Here is a 22,518-nt window from a genome sequence, read left to right as displayed (position 1 = left end):
ATGCTGGTTTATGAGTGGTAGTAATAGCATGTGAACTTCCTGACATTAAATGCTGAACTGTGCATCTGTTCTTTTGGAATACTTAGTCCTATTTCCAATCTGTGATGATGGAGCTCACATTTCTGTGGGTTTATGAAATACTTTGTAGTAGTTAGATTATCACTCAGAGAATTTGTATTTTCTCCCCAGTTCTGAGAGACAAGAATTGTTTTTGGTGCTCAGGATGCTGAAAGTCAGTATAGATACAATGAAACGTAAATGCCAAGTTAAATGTTAGGTTTCCGTAAATAGAATTCTACTTGCCTTGTACATATTCATAGTTTTTTTTAAATCTACAAATAGGTAATGATCATCTTAGCTCCTAAAAATGCCTGTTTACCATGCAGGTTGGGACTGGCAAGTATACTGAACAATAAGAGCAGTGAACTGTGTATAAGCTCCAATAAACAATTTTATTCTTTTGGAGAACCTTAGCTGGTTCAGAGAATTGGATATATGTTGGGATAAGTTTATAAAAAAAATGCTGACTGTTGTCTAAGGTTTAAGTTTTTGTCTCCTAGTATTTTTTTTTAAGTTAGATTTATCTACGGAAGAATTAGATGTAACTGACTGTAGAAGAGCACTCAACGACAAGGAATTCTATATATAGTTTGAACTGGTGGCTTCTTGTCCACAAGTACTGGAGTATTATGCATTAAGTTGTCCAGGTCCAGTCCAACAGAAAGGGGATATTGTACCGTATGCAGCTGGACATGGCAGAAAAGAGAATTTGCAGATCATTGTTGGAAAAAATAGTGGTGTGATGGAGTTGATTAGAAATTACAACACAGGCTAAATTTATTAGCACTCAGCCAAGATGGGTAGTGAGATGGCCCCTAATTCCTCAGGGCTTTTCTCTAATGAATTGCATTCCTCTTTGTCCATTTACATACATATGTGTGTGTGCATGTGTATGTATATATATATATAATCACAAAATCCACCTTGTCTTCACAGCGTTACACTCTGCTTGTACAGGATTGGAAAATTTTAGGTAGAATTGAGTTCCCCTTGTATAACTAGGAGCTCAGCCTTTGTTATTCATCTTCACTTCTACTATGAATCATTGTGGTGACTTCTGGCCGAGAAGTGAGGAAATTGTCTGTGGAATCAGATATTTAAGGCACATGTTGAGTACTGGCCACTATAATTAAAACCTTTGTTTTAATTTGGAGAAAATCCTGAATTTTGGTCTTTCATATCCTAGATGAGTGGTCATACCGAATATTTGTAATGTTTTTTTGGGGAGCGAGGAGGGGGGAGGAATTTCTGAGATATTTTCTTTCCTATGCATATGTTTTTGTATGTTGGCTTTTTTAATCTATTGTCAGTGGAATTCTGAGCTGCTGTGGTTACTAAGAGCTGTGTCCTTTAGAGGAGCCTTTGCTTTCTAGCTTAATAGCAGCTCTAGAAGCACCCAGATACATGGAGAAGCAGTGCGAATGTTGAAACATGCATGTTTTTTCACTTAGTCTTTGTCAGTATCCATCTCTTTATCAGCAGATCAGATAGGGTTTGGGAAACACGTTCCAGAAGGAGGTCTTGTATCCAAGTTCAGCTGAATGTTAATGAAAACGGTGTCAGTTGACAGCCGGCACGGCTAGTTACCCCACAGTTAGTGACTTCTTCGGGATGTGTTGCTTGTGAAGATGCAGTACAAAGCTAACAACGCTATTCTTCTCAGAGGACTGTGCTGGCAAGTTCCTGAGAAATATTTGAGCGTATTGTCATCACCCTGGAATCTGTGTGAGCGCTCCCCCCACACTCGCTATTGCTGTGTTGCACAGGCAGGCCTTATTTTTTTCCTTGAATGCGGCTCACTAGCCTTGCTGTTCAGTAGTGGTACTGGCGCTTAGTTGTGTGACTGCATCGGGAGGATTCTATTCCTCGCCTTTCCTCACTGTAATTGTCCTTAGATCGGAATACCACATAAAGTGGGAAAGCTTTGGGATAAGGCTGGGAATTTGCAGGCGTTAACTACGAAGGGCTTCAGCTCTTAATGGGAATTACTGTGGTGCTTTTCAAGGGCACTGGGCATAAAGTTCTTGCCCAAAATATTTTTGTATGCAAGCTATTTTTCATGCACGTTTGATTATATTCCGGTGTTGCTGACTTTAAGGTTGAGTGGGTTTTCCATTGTCTAAGCATAATTAATCAGCCAGCAGAGGAGTATGTATGAATGGCTGTGGAAAAGGTACATTGTGTGATACCCTTGTTTGAGATTGCAGTGATAAGATAGAAGATGTTTGTGAGGAGCCGTTCTTAGTATGATAGCTATGTCAATTTGAAAGGTGCCAGCGTTCTGAGAATCCTGAAAATAACATTCCAGTATTTGAAACCAGGTTCCTTCCATTTACAGAATTTTTGTCCGTTGTGTCTTACTGTAGTGTTACCAAATTAGTATCTCCTGTGGTGCTGAAAATTTCATACTTCCAGCCTATTAACATTCTTCATGCACAGCTTCTTCCCTGTTTTCATCTCTATGTTTTAAAAATCTTCTTTTCCGTGTATTTTCATACATAAGCTACCAATAATATTTATTTCTGAAAGTTGAACCACCTCTGATACTTAAATAGTTTTGAGCCTGAACTTCAAACTGTGCAATTTTAACAGCATTTGGTGGAGTTTTTTTTAATAGTTAATAGTCGTTGCTCCCCCTGTATTACTTTGCATTTAGACAACAGCACTGACAAATTCTATTCAATCTGAAGCTGAATATTTTCACGTGTGTTACGTCAGAATCTTGGTAGAAAATTTCTTCCATATATGTGTATTTTTTATATTTTTAATATTACTTTTTTTCTTTCTCCAAGCTTCTTTATTCATTTCTTTCTCTTCTGCTTTTGTTCGTGGTAGCTGATAGTCACTGTTGCATTTCCCAAGACTTAACCAGATCAGTTTTTTTGCATGAATAACAGCTGAAATCTTAACTTTTTTTTTCCTTAAGCAAAGCAGGCAGTTACTAATGCCATCTGGTTTTCATTGATTTCTCCCCCCCCTGCTCCCCCCCAACAATTAAATGTTGATTTAATTGTATTTCCAAAGTTTTATTTATACAGTGAAACTAGTAACACAGGCATCTAATTTAGTTGAAATAATAATGTAAAATGCTACTAAAATCTATACAGGAAAATTTATCCTCCCAGATACAGCCGATGTAACATTTTCAGAAAGAATGTTTGTCTATCAGAGTTAACTGAATGTTTGGAAGGATGATGCCCTTGCCCCTCAGTTGTGATGTGCTGTTTGGTATAGTTAAGAATTGCTAACATACAATCAGATGAAGTAGTCTAAAAGTTTGGGTAGTAAAATAATTAATTAGCTTTAGAGCAATTGCTAAATTAAGGTGCTAAATCTTACTCAAAAGACAGTTATTATGGAAACTATATTATTATGGTAATTATATTTAAGAATCTGCCTATATTCTGATAAAAATCAGCCATTTGAATTGCCTACAAAAAAATCTAGTTCTTGCTTAAAAAATAATAAAGTTGAGAATCCATGCATCTATATAAAAGTAGAATGCAGGATTTGGAACGATGAAATTCCATACAATGCTTGTCATATCTCTTGGGTTTCCAGATCATGAAATGTTTTCCAAGGACAGAGTAGAGAACATTCTGTTCAGTGGTTGTTGAAAATCTGTTTTAATTTCCTGTACAGTGTGTGTGTACATTCATACATACATATATTTATATATTTGCAAGAATTTTTGTAAATACAGTTGAATAAAATGGATTTGGATCTTGAAGTTCATCCTGAACATCAACTCCAGTCAGTAATTTTTCATCAAAATGCACTTTTTTTTTATGGATGCTGTCAGCTGCAAACCAGCAAGCTTCCTATGCTTATGTAAGGAGCCTTCATTATGGAGTTTATGCTGGTGACAGAAAGGACTCAGAATCTTAGCATTAATACCAAGTGTTCTTGATTCAGTGATGGCACCTTTGTGTTTTTGTTTTCTCCACCCTCTGCTAAAATGTCACTCTTCTCCATTTGTCATTTGAATATATGCTTGCTTGTTCATATGCTTCTCTGCAGTTCTGTGCTTTTAATGAAGTATTATCCCCCACTTCTGATAAATGGTGATAAAAGGCTTCAGGAAGAACTCTCTCGGTTACTCCTGTCTGCTTTTCTCCCTCAAACTGTATGGTTGTTTTGGCGATGTTATTTTCTGCAGTAGGTTTTTAAATTACTTTTTTTAAATTATGCTGTTTGTTTCTAATGGTGATAGCGTGCTGCTTTCACTCCAGTCTATACAATGTTTTTTTGTTTGTGACATTCACCTTTCAAATAGTTTGTGTGTTAATTTTGACTTTATATTCAGCAACCCTGACTTTAGTTCTGCTGCTTGCTTCTTCGTCTTTCTCTTCTACTTCTATATAAAACTGACAATAATACTTGCAACAAGTGTTTTTTTTTTTCCTCAAATGATAGTTTACCATTGAAAAGCCACTGCAGCAGTGGTTCCATCGAGTTATGCTAACATGTAACTGCTTGTTCTTCTTTCTTGCATGCAGTGTTTATTCTCGTGTACAATTTTGTGGAGCAGTAGTCAGGGGAAAATAAATTGGCTAAAGCTGATGATACATCTGTAGAAAAATCATGCATGGGGAGGATCAGTTTCCACTGCTGTTAATTGCTTACTGTCCCTGAAATGATAAGGACTGTAATGATCTTATTACTGTTAGTAGATCAGAGTTGACATTGAAATATATTATAGATATTTTTGCAAAAAACGGTCAAAATTACCAAAGACCTCAGTAAGTATTTTTTCTCCTTGAGGCCTAAACTGATTTGGGTGTGAGCATGTTTGTGCCCGGCATGCTGAGCTTAAAAGCCGTGCAGAGGTTGTTATATAATACAGCCTGCATTTGAAATACAAGGAGAGCTCACTTGTGTTAAGATGAGAGAGAAACTTTATTTATAACACAATATGAGCTTCACAGTGAGTATATAAAGAAGTCCTGAAAGCTCTGTTGGGAGTTGATACTAAGCAAGTAAGGGAAGCTAAGAAAGAGTATTGTGCCATCCATATGGAAAAAGAGAGCCTTTACTGAAGGATGTGTTGAATTAATGTAGGTTACCTTTCATCAAATATGAATTGTATGCTTTTCTTTATAGATGGATATGAAATGTTCTTTTAAGTCTGTGGAGTTGGTGTTTATCCAGCCAGTTGCTGATAGGGGAAAAAGCAGCTGTAAAGAATTTGAGCCTTTTTTCTCTTTGCTTGTGCTAAGGAAGGTAGCCTTGATCAGACTTGTGTTGCTGCAGAGCAGGAGCAAAAACTAAATCAAGAGGCTCTTAGGATGATATCTATCATCACTGTTGTTTGAAAATAACATGCATTTCAGTCAGTTGCAGCATGGAGAAAGGAATGGAAGAGCTGGCATTGAAAGCATCTGCTTTCGATGCTGACGGGGGGAGAATGGGCCCAGGATGCACATGGACTTCTGCTTTCCTGGTCTGCAGATGTCCCTTGGACTGGCTGGTCGGAGACATTGTATAATTATCACTTTAGTATCCAGCACTATCTATATAATTATTTTCTTTTCTGGAAGAGTAAAATATCCCTTAGGAGCTAGTTAACATTTTATTTCTATGTGTAGTATTCCATTTGTGAAGAGTATGCAGGTGTCTCCTGGTTTGTTTTTTTTTTCACCTGAAATTTCCTTCTTGCTTGCAGTTCTTGTTAGCTGCATGCAAGGCCAGTATGTTCAGATCATTCAGAATACATTTAGAAAGAAGCGACTTGTTTTTTTTTTTTAATGTACAGTTACAGCAGTGTTTTGTACTTTAATGTTGTGTTCTTTAAGGCTCTAGGAACATCTCGGGGTTTGAATCTGGCATTCTACACTGTTGTCTGCTTTTTCTTGAACAGTTAGTTTAGTTTTTGTCTTTCTGTGGTTCTGTCTTTTTCTGTTGTGAGTAAAAATCTTCTGCGTTAGTGCATTCTTGCATTTTCATACCATTAATATACTGAAAAATTAAAAATAAGTAGCTATCGTTAGCCGTATACTCCTGCTGCTTTCATCTTGGTCAGTGACGCTTGCAAGAGTGAGGAAGAACATACATACAGTGGCCTGGGAAAAGAACCACAATGATTATCCAGTTTCAGCCCCCTTCCTATGTGCAGGGTCGCCAACCACCAGACCAGGCTGCCCAGAGCCACATCCAGCCTGGCCTTGAATGCCTCCAGGGATGGGGCATCCACAGCCTCCTTGGGCAACCTGCTCCAGTGCATCACCACCCTCTGAGTGAAAAACTTCCTTGTAAGACATTGTTACATCATCTTCTTTATAAACTGTTCAAAAAAGCTGTGCTAAGTTTTTTCCCTTAAAAATTGTTCAATAGTATTTGAATACAAATTATTACAACCGAAGTGGTAAAGTTTTTTTTTGATTGTTTGTTTTGTAATAGATGAAACAGAGATAACATTCCCTACCTTCTCCTTTATGAAGTAGAACTGTAAGATGTTATCAGTGACACCTGTGTATCATACCTCAAATTCTGAGCGCTCCCAAATCGAGAGGCTTTTCTTCATGAAAAGAAATCATGTTCTTAATAGTCAAAGTAGATATTTGCTTTATTGTGTTATTTTTTTGTTCAGTGGGGGAAAAAAAATAGTACTCTGCAGAAATGTAATGAAAAGTTCTCACGAAGGAAAAAATGAATCCAGTTCCTTCCCCCTTGAAGTAATAAGTAGTGAGCATACAGGGATTTGGTAGTGGTGTATTTTGTTGGTGGTGGGATTTTTCTTTGGTAAAGTGCTAAGGAATTTTTTTTCTCTCCTAAACAATAGGAATGTTATGCAAGCATTTTCCTAGTTGATAAATATGTAGAACTATGTGTTGTATCTAAATTGTTGTATTTAATCTTGCCCTAGAAAATGATTGTTGAATTTGTGGAATCAGAATTTCCACAGTAATGGGCTCTGACGTCATAAAAGTTGTTTCATAACCGTCTTGTTAGAAGTTGGCCATGTGTGTTGCTTAGGTTTGCTTTTAATCAGGCAGCTGGCAGACAATGTGGACATTATTGTTAAAAGAATACATATACATATATTTTTTCCATCTCAAACTGTAGTTTCTTTTCCTGAAACCATTCCTGAATTTGTTTCCTGCTTCTGCTCAGGCAGCCGTACTGCAAAGCAGCTGCAGGTGATGGTTTTGCCGTGTTCTTAAATTCTTCAGGTTTCCCTTTTATCTTCATGCAGCCTTGAATGAAGGGAAGGAAGCATACGATGCTGTGTAGCAATCTTCCTTATCATTTCAGAGTCTTTCTCCCTCTTTTTATTTGCTTATATGCTTATTTCCTCCACATTATATTGATTTATAACAATACTTAGGAATCTGGGTTTTGTTTTTATTTATCTTATTTGTAACTTCTGCAGAATTCTCAGTGTACCAGAATGATTTAAATTCGTTGCACAAGTGGTGTCATAGCTGACCTTTTCAGTTACGGAACCACTGAAATGAGATCTTTAGATTACTCATTCAAAGAAGCCATATGTGGATGCATATAGTTGTGACATCCCCATTTAAAAATGCTTTAATCTCTTGCTGAATCTGTTAATTTAGCTAATAAACAATTTATTATCTGTGCAGATAGATACTTGTTATTTCTAAAAGTGATTTCAGGTGGGTTTGATTAGCAAGAAGGTTTCTCAGCCAGGACTGAAACTGGGTAAATCCAGTTGTATGGGTGACTCCTCTTGGGCTACTCAGAAGAATAGCCTTGTACTGAGCATTCTCAGCCTGCCCAGGACTCAGGGGTCGGCTCAGGTGTTCCACCAGGGATGGAGAGCAAGGGGTGCTCTTGCTTTCGGTTTCTGTTTCATTTGGTGAGAATGTGCTAGAAGAAAGTTGGAAATTCATATGAAATAACCAGCCCCAATATGAGTGCGCTTAAATGTAAGTGCTTTCTTGGCAATGTTGCTTGCCAGTTAGAGATCAGCTGAGGCTGTGTGCTTTGATGGCACAGCTAGATTGCTCCTGCAGTTAACTGTTATTTCAAGAGGAAGTTCTGTTCTGTTACGTAGCTTTGGTGTTCTGTGCCTTTCCTTTTGCTGGCAGCAGGGTCAGAAAGATGCTTGAGCTGTATTTTCAGAGCATGTTTTAAGACAGAGGGCAAATCTGCCTTGCTGAGGGCTGGGTAGAGTTCTGTGAAAGGCATGGACACAGCTTTTGGTATCCCTACTTTATATGATGTTTCAGAAGCTTCTCATGCATCTTCTAATGTGCACTTATTTGAGAAGGGGCAGAGAGAGTGTTAAGGGTCCCTGTATGCCTAGTTGTTAAAGTGTGTATATTTATAATTTCCTTGAAGATGCTATATGGAAAAATCCTGTTATATTTGTTCACAAAGTTAAATTCTCCTAAAATACCAGTAGTTCTCTAGTTAAAGAAATAAACTATCTCTAAATTCTTCTCCAACAAATCTCATATATTGACAGTTGTGGTAGTGGCTTCTTTATGCTCTGTGCAGTGACTGAATTATAAAGACAAAACGTTTGTTTCAGAAAATGTCAAAGTGTGGGTATTCTCTTCAGCAACTACAGCAGCTATGGCATATTGTCAGAAAATGGAAGTCTTATCTGCAAATTGTAATTGTGGCAGTAACGTTAGAGGCAGCAGCAATATTTGTGTTAGATTTATACAAATCCAGAGACAAGACCAGAAAGTGGGGAGAGAAATTGAGGCACAAAAACCCCAAGATTAAATATAACTGCAATTGCAGATGGTTCAGTGGATAAACCTGAATGCTGAAAATTGACTCAAACATGTAATAATTTTAAGAAATTCATTTCAAGCTTATATGCCTTGGTTTGGATTCCAGGGATAATTTTCTTTAGACTGAGAGTTGGCTAACTTCAGTAGGTATTTTTAGTGGTGGGAGTAAAATTAAAGGAGCAGTACCTCTGATGAATTGTCAACAAAATCAGTCTTTTTAGAGCAGTTTGGTAAGGCGGAATTTGCAGCATTAATGAAAAATATGAACCGGTATTTTCTTAACTATTTGACAGTATTTCCTTTTCATGTTGTTGGAATTTCTCATTTTGAGTATTAATACAAGTTTTTAATGAAGTAAATCACAGGTATGGACAGAATGATGTACTAGTTGGACTATCACAGGGATAGATTGGCATGCTGCCTATGACTTCCTGCTGTCCCCCAATTACTTACAGTTTTAATAAGATGACTTAAATTGTCATTTCATGTTAAATATTAAGGTCTCTGATTGTGGTAGTATATTAAAGTCAAGCAGTTCATCACAGTAGCTGCTCTGGAAATATGTTTTAGCCATGAGTTGATGGAAAGTAGGGACTAGCCAACTGGATTTGGAATTCACTGGAATTCTGACAAGTTTTTGAGAGCTTTGAAGGTCTGTCGATGCAAAGGACCTTCACTCACTTCATCCCTCTCATTTAAGTTTGTTCAGATACTTCACTTCAATGGCTAGCATGTTCATAATCAGGAAACTGATTGGAAGTTCAAGAAGTTGAAAGACTTTATCTTTTCCCAACCTGTCAGTGGGGTCATGAAGTAAGAGTAGAAGAGGTCAAAGATCATAACTGTTGTGATGAATTGAAGATAATAGTTTAATAAAAGTCTATCTTTGTTGTGCAGAACATATTTTGTGAGTGCTGCTTACAAACTTCTGGGGCCACTTCTCTCAAAATTCTTTTCTGTTGGATTCAGGTTTCTAACTTCAGTGATAGTCTGAAGTGACTGTGTAGTAAATGGAAGGTAGTAAACAGTGCATTTTACGACATGACAGCGGAATGTCAAGAGTCAGATCTTTGAAAATGCATGCTAAGCTTCATGAATTGTCCAAGAAAACATGTTGAGGTGCTGTGTTCTTCAGTTTAGCAAAACCTCATTAAATGCTTAGGATGATGAAAAGTGATTCCTTTAGAAATGAAAGCCAAAAACCATGAGAATAAAATGACTGATTTTTTTATTTTTAATGACTTTCAGGGTATGGAAATTTGTGTTTGGGAGAGCAAATGTTTCTGAAGTTGACAGAGAACTTACAGTTACTTGTTTGCTATTGATGTGCATTAGAAGATTTGAACTTCTAAAACTGCTCTGTCTTAAATACTATATTTTATGTTTGATAAACAATGCTAACTGCAAGTTACTTAGATGATGGGCTTCTTCCACTGGAGAGAAACAAGATGTATTATTGCTCAGAAAATATATTATTTGCTTTAGTTAAATACGGGATTTTGACAACCTTTTCTTTCTTTTTCTCAGGCTGTTCGCTGCTATGAATCGCTAATTTTGAAAGCTGAAGGAAAGGTCGAGTCTGATTTCTTTTGTCAGTTAGGTCACTTCAACCTCTTATTGGAAGATTATCCAAAAGGTAAGGTGGTTTTTTATTTAGCGTTTCCAATATTGGCTGATATAATAGAATACAAAACATTTGGGTAATTCACTGTTTTCATGGCTTGTACTATATTTCAAAGCCTGTAACATAGTAAGACTGATGAAAAACTCAGTTGTGTTTTAACTTATTAGCCATTTCTAAACTGAATTCTAATTGGGGAAAGAAAAAAAAACCCACAATACACTTCTGGTTCAGATATGCATATGAAGTTTATTTAGTGTATATAGTAGTACCACACTGCTTGTTTCGTTTTTCTGATCCACTGCATGACCATACAGAGTTGAGCCTGTACCCTGAAGGGGTTCTTAACTGAAACGGGAAACATGGAAACTTCAGAAGCTAACAGTTTCTTCAAGAAGCACAGTTGTGTAGAATGAGTGCCTTAGATTGGGCTTGTGCCTTCATATTTATTTGCAGTATCAGTATAATACAAGGCTGAAAAATGCTAATTTAAGAAAAAAAGATGGCACTTTATGTGTGTTTCAAGTTCTGTTTTAAATACTGAGTGGGAGAATGGAACTGTGATTTTATTTGGGGTAGGTGTTGGTTTCTTACGTCTGTTTCATCAGGCTTTCCAATTATTAAAAAGTTTTTTTTTTTTTTTTAACCATTATTTCAGCCAGTGCTCATAGAAATTTATAAATGCTTGTTCTTCATTGCATGAGGGTCAGTAGACTGCTTTTATGATAGTCCTGATGATTACACAGTATAACCTGCTGTATTGCTGACTGAGACACAGGGGCAAGATCTTCAGCTTGTGCTATTGCGTGCTCATTGCAGGCTGTGTGTCAGCTCAGTGTCTGATAGCTGCCTCCCTTCCAGTGATTGTGGAGTGTATTGCATTATAAATTTAAAGTGTGAATAAGTTTTTTTTCATTCTATTGCTCTTAATTATTAAACATACTAACTGCAATTATGGTTAATTTCGTAAATGCTTGGGATCTGAGAAGTACAGGCAATTCAGACATGTTTAGATTGTACCGATATGTATAACATCCAATTTTAAAGTCCTGAGAAGTTCCAGAAGTATGAAATGCTGAAGCAGGGTGGTCTTCAGAACTGCAAGGTGTCTAGGATGAAATTAGCCTTGGATAAGTTGTGGAGAAGATGATGAGGGATGTAATTACTTAAGAGCAGCATGACTAATGTTGTTCTGCTCATGAAGAAGTGAAATTAATTCTGACAGGTTCTTGGCAATACCAGGCAAAGTATTCCCAAGTAGGCCAATACAGAAAGAACAGAACTCAGCCAACTGGTGAAGGTCTCTCCAGCACTACAGCACTCACTGTTAGGAAGCAGCTTAGGTCCCTGAGATGCTCTCCCTTCAGTGCTGGCCCTTATATGAGCCCAGAGTGGCTCCACCCTGGATCCACCCTTCTGCTCAGATGGGGAACACAATGTGCACACAATGGCATGTGTTCCCTGGGCCAGCCACAATCCCTTCACCAGGTGCCTAATCACTAGCTCAAGCCCTGACCTAACAGGTCCCCAACAAATGTATATATTTTTTTCCCTTGGAAGCCTATTAGTTTTATTAACTACCTTCAAATATATGCACTTGTGCATATAGTAAAGGAGGGTGTGTCTTTATTAAAGGCATAGCATCCTTTGTGTAAAAACATTGGCAGTGTAGTTTGCACAAAGTAGATCAAAATTGTTAATTGATTGCAAAAGTACAAAACGTGATCAAGATGAAGCAATTCTGGGTTGATAGAGATCTGTTGAAAGCTTCATGTTGTTTTCTTCTGATTTGATCTCTCACAAATATTTTGACAAACGTGGATCATTCAGTTAGATATAGCTGTGTGTGTGTTAGTATTTTTAAATTGTCAGCTATTTTGTAGCAACAAAGACCATCAATCGCTTCTGGGTAAGAGTTAGGATTTGTAAGATTCATGGCAGGTTATTGCATGTCATTATAGGAAGCAAAGGCTACCCTGGTAGCATTGTATAGAGAATATCAGTTAGGGACAGACAAACTTTGAATGTGGAATGAGTTGATGGCAAATGTCTTGCTGAAGTCCAGGTAAATCTAGCATGTGTTTTTATTTCATTAATTGAAACCCATCAAACCTATTCTTCTAAAGTGCACTATGTTTTGGGTCACTTGTATCCACTGAAGTTCAGATTTAATATTTATTTTCAGTAAAAAAAATAATAATAATAATAATACTTCAATAAAAGCTGTGAGTTTACATCAGATATTACTGGATGACATCCTTCTTCTCTTTATTATATCTGAGGTCAGACTGCAACTTGTAGTCATGCCAAAATGCAATGTATTTGAATTGTTGTTGTTAACTAAGAGGTTTCATTTGCAGCCGTTGCAATTGAGTTATCCTGTTGATTTTACTCAGCTGTTGTTAGGAGAAGGTGCTATAGGCAAGAAGGTGTCAACTGTTAGCAGATTTTGAAATACTGTGAGCTACTAGCTTGGGTTTTCGGACAGTGATAAGTAGGGCAGATTGATTCAACTTAGTGTAGATGTTACAGGGTGGTTTGTGTGTCTGGCTTTTGTTTTTCTGGTCATTACTGGGGAGAACTGGCTTCAGGTGTATCTGAAACAAGAACATTAATTTCTCCTAGTGAAAACTGTTTTTCTTAACTTTAAGATGATGTCTCTGCTACCCAATAGGAAATTATTCACCAATGCTTTGATCGTTTCAGAGGCTTCCATTGTTCCCTGGCCGTGTCTTAAGTGACATCACCCATCTGCTTGTTGCTTCTGTGTTCTGCTGGCACAGTTCAATTTGCAGCTGTGTGGGGAACTGGTCCAACTAAAAATAACCTAGCAGAAAAAACAATGCACTTGCCCCTCAGTGTGAAACCTCAGCCTCAGGTTGCCTGAGGAGGCTAATGAGTGATCACGTAGGCTTCTGGACACAGCAATATTGTGCATCCAACTAAGACTGTCAAATTTTTGTTGCTGCTACATTCCTTGAGTGAGCTGGAATTTACCAAAATTAGTGTGTTTCTGGTCTTAGGGGAAACTGGTGCTGTATTAGTAGTTGGAGATGATTCCTTAAGGAACGGTTTCCATGAGGAGTACAGAGTGTAGACAGTTGTTTTAGAGGTTTTAATTCCAGTTGAAGGCTCTTTGAGTTCATGGACTCTGAAATCATCAATGTTTTCCTTGAGATTCCTTATTTTATGGAAGGTTCGTGTATATTGGCTGTGTTCCTGCCTATGACATGGAGGGCAGCTATCACTTGCGCACGTGGAGGCACGCTTTTAGCGTCGGCCGCTTTGGATTTCTGTTCTCTGAATAAAATTCTTGAAAGTGGTAGGTAATGCAGTTAATGAGATAAATGGGAAAAATGTGCAGTTATTCACATTACTGGTGGAAGAACGCAGTAAATAATGCACTGAAATAATTGGTAGTGCTGCGCTCAAGAGCGATCACATTTTTGATGTGCTATGCCAGTGTAGTTTGAATAATTGTTTATAGATAGTGACTGCATTGTCAGAAATACTAATAAAAATATTCTAAGTAATTTGTATGACAATATTAATTAGTTCAAGAGCATTTTAATCAGCATATAAAATACTTTCTACTCATTTATTAATAAACAGACTAAACCTGGAGTTTAAGCACTCCAACTATTCTTACGTAGAGTTGTTGTAGGAGTGATCCCCAGCTTCAACAGTGTGCCTGCATTTGTTTGTTCTTAGAGTTAAAGCTTTGTAGAGAATTTGTATACTTGCTAATATGCTAGACTTTCAGAACTTTTAAGGAAAAGAAACCATTTCATTGTGCTGTACTCTGAGGTAATTGAATAATAAGCATGATCATATGAGCATAAGAGAGCAGTTCTTGGCATAGGTAGAATCGTGCGGGTTGCTTCTGGACTGGCTTCTGCTGAGTCCCAGAAGAACTAGGATGCAGATAAAGTAGGATAGGATCTGACTGAGCTGAGGAGGAGGTGGCAGTGTTTCAGGTAAGTGTGTGTGTGTGTGTGTGTGTGTGTGTTTACAGTTTTTTTTCTGTTGCTGTTTGTAATTATTAATAATTGTCTGAAATCGGGTTGCCTCTATTTAAGGCTGTTTATTTCATCTTCAGGATGCTGTCGTTAAATTTCAGGCAGTTTAAACTGCCACATGGAATTCCTGTAGAGAGTAGTAGGAATGTTCTCTCAAGCTTTTGAAATACAGTGCTCTTTATAAATAGTTTTTTGTTTCATGTGTGTTTTGTTAGTGGTAGAAGATGCATTTTATGGGATATAACTGGGCCATGCTTTTTGACTGAAAATTTTCATTTTGGGCAGTGTTTGAAATAACACTCATTAAAAAACGTTTTGTGGAATAAATTCTTTGAAGGATTCTGAGCTTCATATGGTTCCACTGTGTTCCTTCATTGGTACTCACCATATTTTAAGACCTTTTGTAGTGTAAATATGCTTAACTAGAATTAGGTAAAAGATTATCTAAAAAAATTATCTAAAAGATTTCTGTAATAGCAAACTCATTGTTGTGATTAACTTATGTCTTAACGTTTAGTACTCCTTAGTTTCTTGTGCAGCAAACAGTTGGATATGTTCATAGTACAGTGGCATCCCACCAGTTTGGTGCTGCATTATATTTCCAGATGCGAATGCTTATTTGTCAATAACATTACTTTGAGGACTACTTGGTATTTTGTCTTTTGTAAATGTATTGCATTTGTGTGTCTGCATTCATTTTATGTTAAAAGGAAGACATGCTTTAGACTTCTTTGATCGTGCATGTTTTGGTACTTTCAGCAAAAATCTCTGAAGGAAACAGAACAGTGCCTTCCCTGAGGCCTTGGAACAAAAGACCTGAATTGCATTTCTCTGCTCGAACTTCCACATTTTCTTTCTTTTTTTTTTTTTTAATTTAATCATTGACTCAACCTTAAAATTTCATCAGCTTTTGATGTTTTCAATTCTGTAGCCTAGCAGTGTTCTTCCTAAATTAAAATGCTGTTGTGGATAAAACTTTGTACTGTGTAATCAGCTGTTTCCATAATCTACAAATATCTCCCACGTGTTTAATGAACATTTATTTTTTTCCTGGAAATGCTGTCAGATTTGAAGTAATGTCTGTATCCTATGCTTGATTTGTGCAGTTCTTCACTTAATTTTCTATCTTATTTTCGCACCAAATAACCAAATTGTTTAAAAATTACTACTACCACCAAAAAATATTTAAGAAAAGGTCTGATGTTCATAGACAAATATAGATCCTTGGGTTGTTGTTTCCACAGTGGATGGGGGTAGCACAAAGGTCAGACATCAAGTTAAAGTAGCGTGTTTATCTTAAGTTCAAAGCAATGAGATAATAAGTGAAATGATACAGCAAGAATGAAACAGAACAAGGCAGTGCACTTAGCTATTGCTACATGGGGGTTAAGAAGAATACATCACCAATTGCCCTAATACTTTACCATAATCCAGATTTGTATTCAGTAGTGAGCGAGCCCTGGTTGCAGCGAGGATTTGGAGAGCCTTTCCTGGCAGTTGGGGGTCCTATGCAGTGCGTTCACTCCTAGCAAAGTTGGAGAGCTCGCTTACAAGAGGGTCCGGTTTTTATATTGTTGAATAAACAAATTTACGCAACAATTAGATGGAAACATCTGTTTTCATTCTCCCTTTTGGATTCCACCTCAAGTCTGGCCAGGGCTCAAGGGGGAACCAAGGAAGTTTGTAGGCCTTGACACTCTGCTTCTAAACAAGGAAAGGTTAATACGTTCTCATAACACTTTATCTGAGCTACATCTCTTGCTAATGAGGTGTTTTGTCCAAGGTATGTATTTGGCTAATGATGATACATATTTTGCTAATGATCGGATACTGATGATACATAATGCTGGGTTGTAAGATTCATCTAGAGGTCAACCTTGTTTGCAGGCTTACTGTTCAGGCTTTAGTACTTCAACTCAGGGGTAAATGCACATCATTCAAGCCTGCAGTTATATCATGGAGTGGCTTGGACTGGAAGAGACCTCAAGGATTATCAGATTCCACCTCCCCTGCCACAAGCAGGGTTGACAGCCACTGAATCAAGTACTAGATCAGATTGCCCTGGGCTGCATCCAGCCTGGCCTTGAACACTTCCAGAGATCAGGCATCTACAACCTGTCTGGCACCTCATCACTGTCTCAGCAAAAAAACTTCCCCCTGACATCTAATGTAAATCTTCCCTCCTTTAGTATCAAACCATTTCCCCTTGTCCTATCACTGTCTATCCATGTAAAAAGTTGTTTTCCCTCTGGTTTGTAATCTGCCTTTAAATTTTGGAAGGCTGTAATGAGGTCTCCCCGCGGACTTCTCTACAGACTGAGCAAGCCAGTTCCTTCAACCTATCTTAATAGGAGAGCTACTCTCTGATCATTTTCATGGCCCTCCGATGCACCCCCACCAAAAGCTCCACATTTTTCCTTCATTGGAGGCCCAAGACCTGAGTGGAATACTCCTAAGGGCAGAGTAGAGAAGGACCTCCCTCACCAAGCTAGCAATTATTTTGATGCAGCCCAGGATGCCTTTGGCCTTCTGGCCAGTAAGTGCACACTGACTAATGAGTCTTCCATCAACCATGTTCTTCTTAGTAGGGCTACTCTCAAGGAGTTGTTCTTCCAGTCTGTATACATATGTGGAATTACCCTGACCCAAGTGCAAAACCTTGTACTTGTTTGTTGAACCTCATTCAGTTCACGTGGTCCCTCCTTTTGAGTTTATCCCTTTGCATGGCATCCCTTCCTTCTATAGGATCAACTGTATCACTCAGTTTTGTGTCATCAGCAAACTTACTGAAGGTGCACTCAAACCCATCACTTGTGTTAATAACTGATAAAGTTACTAAAGAGTATCAATCTCAAGACGAACGCCTGGGGCACACCGCTTGTCACTGGCCTCCACCTGGACTTAGGGTCATTGACCACAATACTCTGGCTGTGACCTTCCAACCAATTCCTTATCTGCCAAATAGTCTGCTCTTGAAGTCCATATCTTCAATTTAGAGATAAAGGTGTGGTGGGGAATCATGTCAAAGGCTTTGCAGAGGTCCAGGTAAATGATGTGAATTGCCTTCCCTTTGTTCACCGATGCTGTCACTCCATCATAGAAAGCCACCAGATTGGTCAGGCATGACCTTCCCTTGGTAGAGCCATGCTGGCTGTCCTGGATCACTGGCTCATCCCTCATGTGCCTTAACATGTCTTCCAGGAGGATTTGTTTCATGATCTTCCCAGGCACAGAGGTGAGGCTGATCTGCCTGTAATTCCCTGGCTCTTCCTTTTCTTTCTTTCTTCATCACTTGGAGTGATGTTTCCCTTTTTCCAGTCACCAGGCACTTCACCTGACAGCCATGACTTTTCAAATGTGATGAACAGCAGCTCAGCAGCCACATCAGCCAGCTCCCTTAGTGCCCTCAGGTGCATGTCATCCAGCCCCATAGACTTGTACATGTTCAATCTAAGGAGGCTTAGCTTGTTGAAGTTTAGCCAGCCAAATATCTGTGCTGGTCACATTAGCCTTGCATGGTGCCACTAGATGGTGTCAGTATCTAGTTTGATCTAACCTTACTGTAGCACTAAAACATTAAAAACTGTTCAGTTTGCATCAGCTTCAAAGGTTTCTTAAATGTTGAGGTATCATGGGGCATATCTGCTAGAGTAGACCATAGCAGAGCCATTCTTTTGTGACTATATGATTTGTGATTGAATGTGCTAAAAATGACTAGTAGAGGGGTATCTTCCAGGCAGTTTTTTGCTTCCCATTTTCACCTTACTTGTTTGTTCAGGTTACACATTTGGAGTCAGGGTATGAAGAGAGATTGGCTATCACAATGCTGAGATAATTATGTAATTTGTAAAGTTGTACAATTTTCTCATGCAATTAAGTAGATTAAAAAATCCTGAAACCACATGCACGGTAATTACGTAAAATCTATTTTGTATTCATTCTCAGAATGAAATCTAGGAATCTTAAATAAGCATGAGTAAGAAAATAGTATCATCCTTGTCACGATTGTGAGATGTCCCTTGACCTTCATCCATAGTACGTGAGGAAGCAAAGTCTGTGGGGAAAAAAATTGCATCTTTCTGTCGGTGTGTGTAGATATTGCAGGGTGGGTGGTTCTAGGTGGCTGTAAAAGCCTTTTAATATGATGCAGGCAATATAATGTAACTGTATGAACTCACGGAAGGCAAGCTTTGCACTGGGTGGCGGAGGTTAGAAAAAGAAATTCTGAAGCCAGCTTTGATTCTGGCACAGGAGATAAGGTTACTTACTGTCCAATATCTCTTTAATTCTCTGGGTATAAAGACAGTGTTCTTTTCAGAGCTATTTTAGGCAAACACAATTTTATTCTTGTCAAGCAATACAGATTAGTTTGATCTGAAAGGCTGTTTATACCTTTAGGGCAAACAAATCCATTATTCAGGGTAGGATCCACAGAAACACAGAATGGCCTGGGCTGGAAGGGATCTCAAGGATCATGAATTTCCAACCCCCTGCCACATGCAGGGCCGCCAACCTCCCCATTTAATACTAGACCAGGCTGCCCAGGGCCCCATCCAACCTGGCCTGGAACACCTCCAGGGACGGGGCATCCACAGCCTCTCTGGGCAGCCTGTGCCAGCACCTCACCACTCTCTCTGTAAAGAATTTCCCCCTGACATCCAAATGCTGTCTACCACTCAGTGGGCTATAAGGTTTACCAAGATCTGAGCATAAGGATCATTTTTAGGCAAGTATCATAAAATTGCTGGATTTGGAGAATGATGTTGTTTGGAAGAGCGCAAGCTAGAATTGATTTGGTAAGTAGTGAAATACTGGGTGGAAGGACCAAAATAGATATCCAAGAACCCCTTTTATAGCAACTTATTGAGTTCCTTGTCCTTTATTATTTTAGATGTTGAATACGGTCTTTCAGCTTTGTGCTTTTAAGAGAATTTTCTGTGGGTGACAAGGTCATGTTATGAATGTGGTTGAGTATGAAGAAAAGTGTTCGGCACACTGGGGACAAAAAAAAAAAAAAAGTTTCTATATGTTTGGCCTCTAGCAGTTCCACAGGTATAATTTCAGTGGTGAACTTTCAGATCTGAAAAGCTCATTGATAAGCTTATAATCAGAAGTTTGTCTGCAAAATTCTTCTTTGCATAAGAGTGATTTCGGGCTACTCATTATGATATTCTGTAGTGCTAGATTACTTTAAATGGATTTTTAAGGCTAATTTCAAGTGGCATGTGGATGCTTAGATGCATAATTTAACTTTCTCTGTTTCAGTAAATATTGATTCCTTTCAACTTCTTTCTCTGTATTTGTAGTTTCGTATTACTCCTGGAAATGATGTTACTTGCAAAACCGACTTTATGTACAGATTTCTGATATTTTAATTTCTAATTTGTCTTTCATGTTATCCGTATGTTTTAAATGAGAATTCCGTTTCTTTTTAGAAGCATGTAGATGATCTGGCTTACTCTCTCTGGAAGCCTTCAGAATATGGGCTAATCTAAAAAAGGATATCTTAACTGAGAATGAAAATGTAATTTTAAAAATGGGAGTTTACAGCAGAGTGGAAAGGAAGAGTGGTTCACAGAGTTTTTTTTTCTGACAAAAATCAGCTTGCCTTGGAATGACCAGTCTTGAATGAAAAACAATTGAGCAAATGACAATTTAATTTTATTTTCTAAATGCTACTAATATGAGTCATGACATAAGTTAGTATCTACTTGCTTTCTAAAAATCCAGCATACCCCATACTACAGTTAGAACTGTAGTACTGATGAAGAATAGACTTTGTCTCAGAAGGGGATTTACTCCAAATTCTTATTTATTCAGTCAGATTCACTCTTGTCTTTTTATTCCCTCTTCATTTAGAGCAAGTTTTATAACTCGGTGGATTTGCTCTCATCTCGTACCATTCAAAACTTAATTTAAGGGAGAAGTTGTTTATAGTTCCATAATATGGTTTTTAGGTGTTGAAATTTTGGTTTCTATTTGTTCTATTGAGTCTAGACTCAGTGTAATGTCTGCACATCATTGAATGAGCACTGGGAGTGGAAAGTATGATGGGCTTCAAGGCCACGTTTTACTGCTTTAAAATTAGCAGGTAGTTTCAGCTTTATTTCATAATTTGGTTTCAAGATTCCTGTTAGGGATGGTTCGCATAGGTTCTGGGGGAAAAAAACAACACAGTTGAATCCTTTTCAGGTTTTTCTGTCTGTTCTTAGCAGAAAAGCTTGTGTGTCTGTGCAGTAGATGTTTAATATAGCTGTAAACAGAGCTGGAATAAACTTTGACATGTAACTAAGTTGAGCACTTCTTGAATTCTGAAATTGTGCATGAATAACAGTTTCTAGTTGTCTAACTTACTTGAGTAGGAAAGGGACATTTAGCTCCTATTAGCAGGTGTAGAGGATCCCTCTGGGGTTTATCGTTGTTAGCATTTTCAGCATGATATTGAGAATTCTTTCATTTCATTTTCAAGAAACTCAGTGTGGTGGCTGGTAGCAGCTCAATGCTGTCACCCCAGAAGGAAAGGATGGTAGCTTTCTAGGTATGACCAGCAATTAATAATGAATCAGAAACAGTTGTGAACTGAGAAAGGGAAGGAACTATCACAGAATATGTTGAGCTGGACCTGACTCACAAGGATGATCAAGTTCAGCTCCTGGCTCTGCACTGGACCACCCAAAATCAAACCCTATGTCTGAGAGCACTGTCCGGACGCTCCTTGAACTCCAGCACTGGTGGCCGTGCCCACAGCCCTGGGCCCGTTCCACGCCCACCGTCCTGTGGTGCAGACCTTTTCCCCAACCTGCAGCTGCCCCTCCCCTGATCAAGCTTTAAGGATGAATCCCCAGAACAGCTTACTGAAGCCAGAAATAGGATTGGGTACTACAGACACTGTAGAGGAGGGACTGTCTTGTGTTCTTTCATTCTTTATAAGAATAACGTGATTTTAGAATGAATGTCTTGCCTCCTAAATATGTGTATACAAAATATGCTTCAGCAGGCCATGCTTTCCATGCACTTGCTTTTAATTGTAGCATGAGGCAGGAACATTAAAACAGTCATTTCAACTGTTACTGTGGGAAGTTGCTGAATTTTAAAGTGTGGAAGAGATAGTAAAGAAAATAATTTGCAAACATCAGAACTAAGGATAACTGGTACGGTATCATGGTGCAAAGATTTTTATTTATTTATTTATTTTAAATCTAGGATCTTTTCTCCACGTTAACTGGAGGTCCTGGTACTTTTTTGGGCAAGTTGCCTTACAGCAGTGGCTTTAGTGGATTCTTGTGCCTCCTGTGCCGCCTACTCTCTGACAAGTGCTTTGTCTGGTCTTGATGCAGCTAATTATGTCTTTCAGTCATGACGTTATTAGTGAATCTGGAAAGAGTGTTTGGGGCAGGAGCTTATTTTCTGTTACGTGAACATATAGTGTACAACTCAGTTACAGAATGTGACTGAAATGTGCTTACTCTCAACATTCATAAACTTACATTTAGACTGCAGTTATGTACTGAAGTTTGTACTGATTGGTGGAAGGGAATTGTATTTTTATGTTTTGAAAAGCTTAGTCTAGCGAGGTAAGTCATTAGAAGTTTCTGTTCAGCTGAGCTGCGTATAAATATCTGTACTTTCATGTGTTGATAATCTGAGGTTGATGAATATTCTTCTGTTTGTTTTTTTTTCTGTATTGGGCATCTAAGTGAATCTGCAGTTGGCTTTGCAGGTGGTTCCAGCAGTGAGAGGCACAGCATAAACATGATTCACTACATATCAGTTAGGTGCATGAGAAGCATAGTTTTGAGGAACAATATTGATCAGCACTCAGGAAGACTGGCAAAAGATCTGAAAGGTCTGAGTGTTTCGGTAGTGAACTTGATAGGGAAAACAAAAACAGTAAACCAAAAGAAAAAGATATTTGCTTTACACTTCGGTGTTTTGTTGAGGAAAATAAATCAGTGAATTTATCCCTGCTCCAAATAGAGAGGTGTATCAGCTAGCATTGATAATTAGCATGCTAATTTAGTGTATTTATTTCTACTGACAAGCAGAATTTTGTAAATGCAATCCAAAAGTATTTAAGGCTATAGTAATGAAGAAAGATTGGAGATCA

At 38.1% G+C, this 22,518-nt stretch overlaps 1 protein-coding gene across 15 annotated transcripts in view; it reads left to right on the top strand.

Annotated features, from left to right (window-relative positions):
- Positions 1-22,518, top strand: part of KDM6A (lysine demethylase 6A) — a 148,132-nt gene that overhangs the window by 21,999 nt on the left and 103,615 nt on the right. For all 15 annotated transcript variants that reach the window (XR_014879711.1, XM_085209376.1, XM_085209435.1 and 12 more), the window contains exon 3: positions 10,299-10,407. Coding sequence is in view for 14 of the 15 variants with exons in the window: in XM_085209376.1 (XP_085065502.1) it covers positions 10,299-10,407 (109 nt within the window). In the remaining variant the exon portion in view is untranslated. The remainder of the gene's footprint in view (positions 1-10,298; positions 10,408-22,518) is intronic.

The sequence above is a fragment of the Meleagris gallopavo genome, chromosome 1 (genome assembly GCF_905368555.1).
Source record: "Meleagris gallopavo chromosome 1, MGAL_WU_HG_1.1, whole genome shotgun sequence".
Classification (NCBI taxonomy): domain Eukaryota; kingdom Metazoa; phylum Chordata; class Aves; order Galliformes; family Phasianidae; genus Meleagris; species Meleagris gallopavo.
Note: the sequence above shows the minus strand (reverse complement) of the source record. Positions and strands in the feature narration are given on the sequence as shown.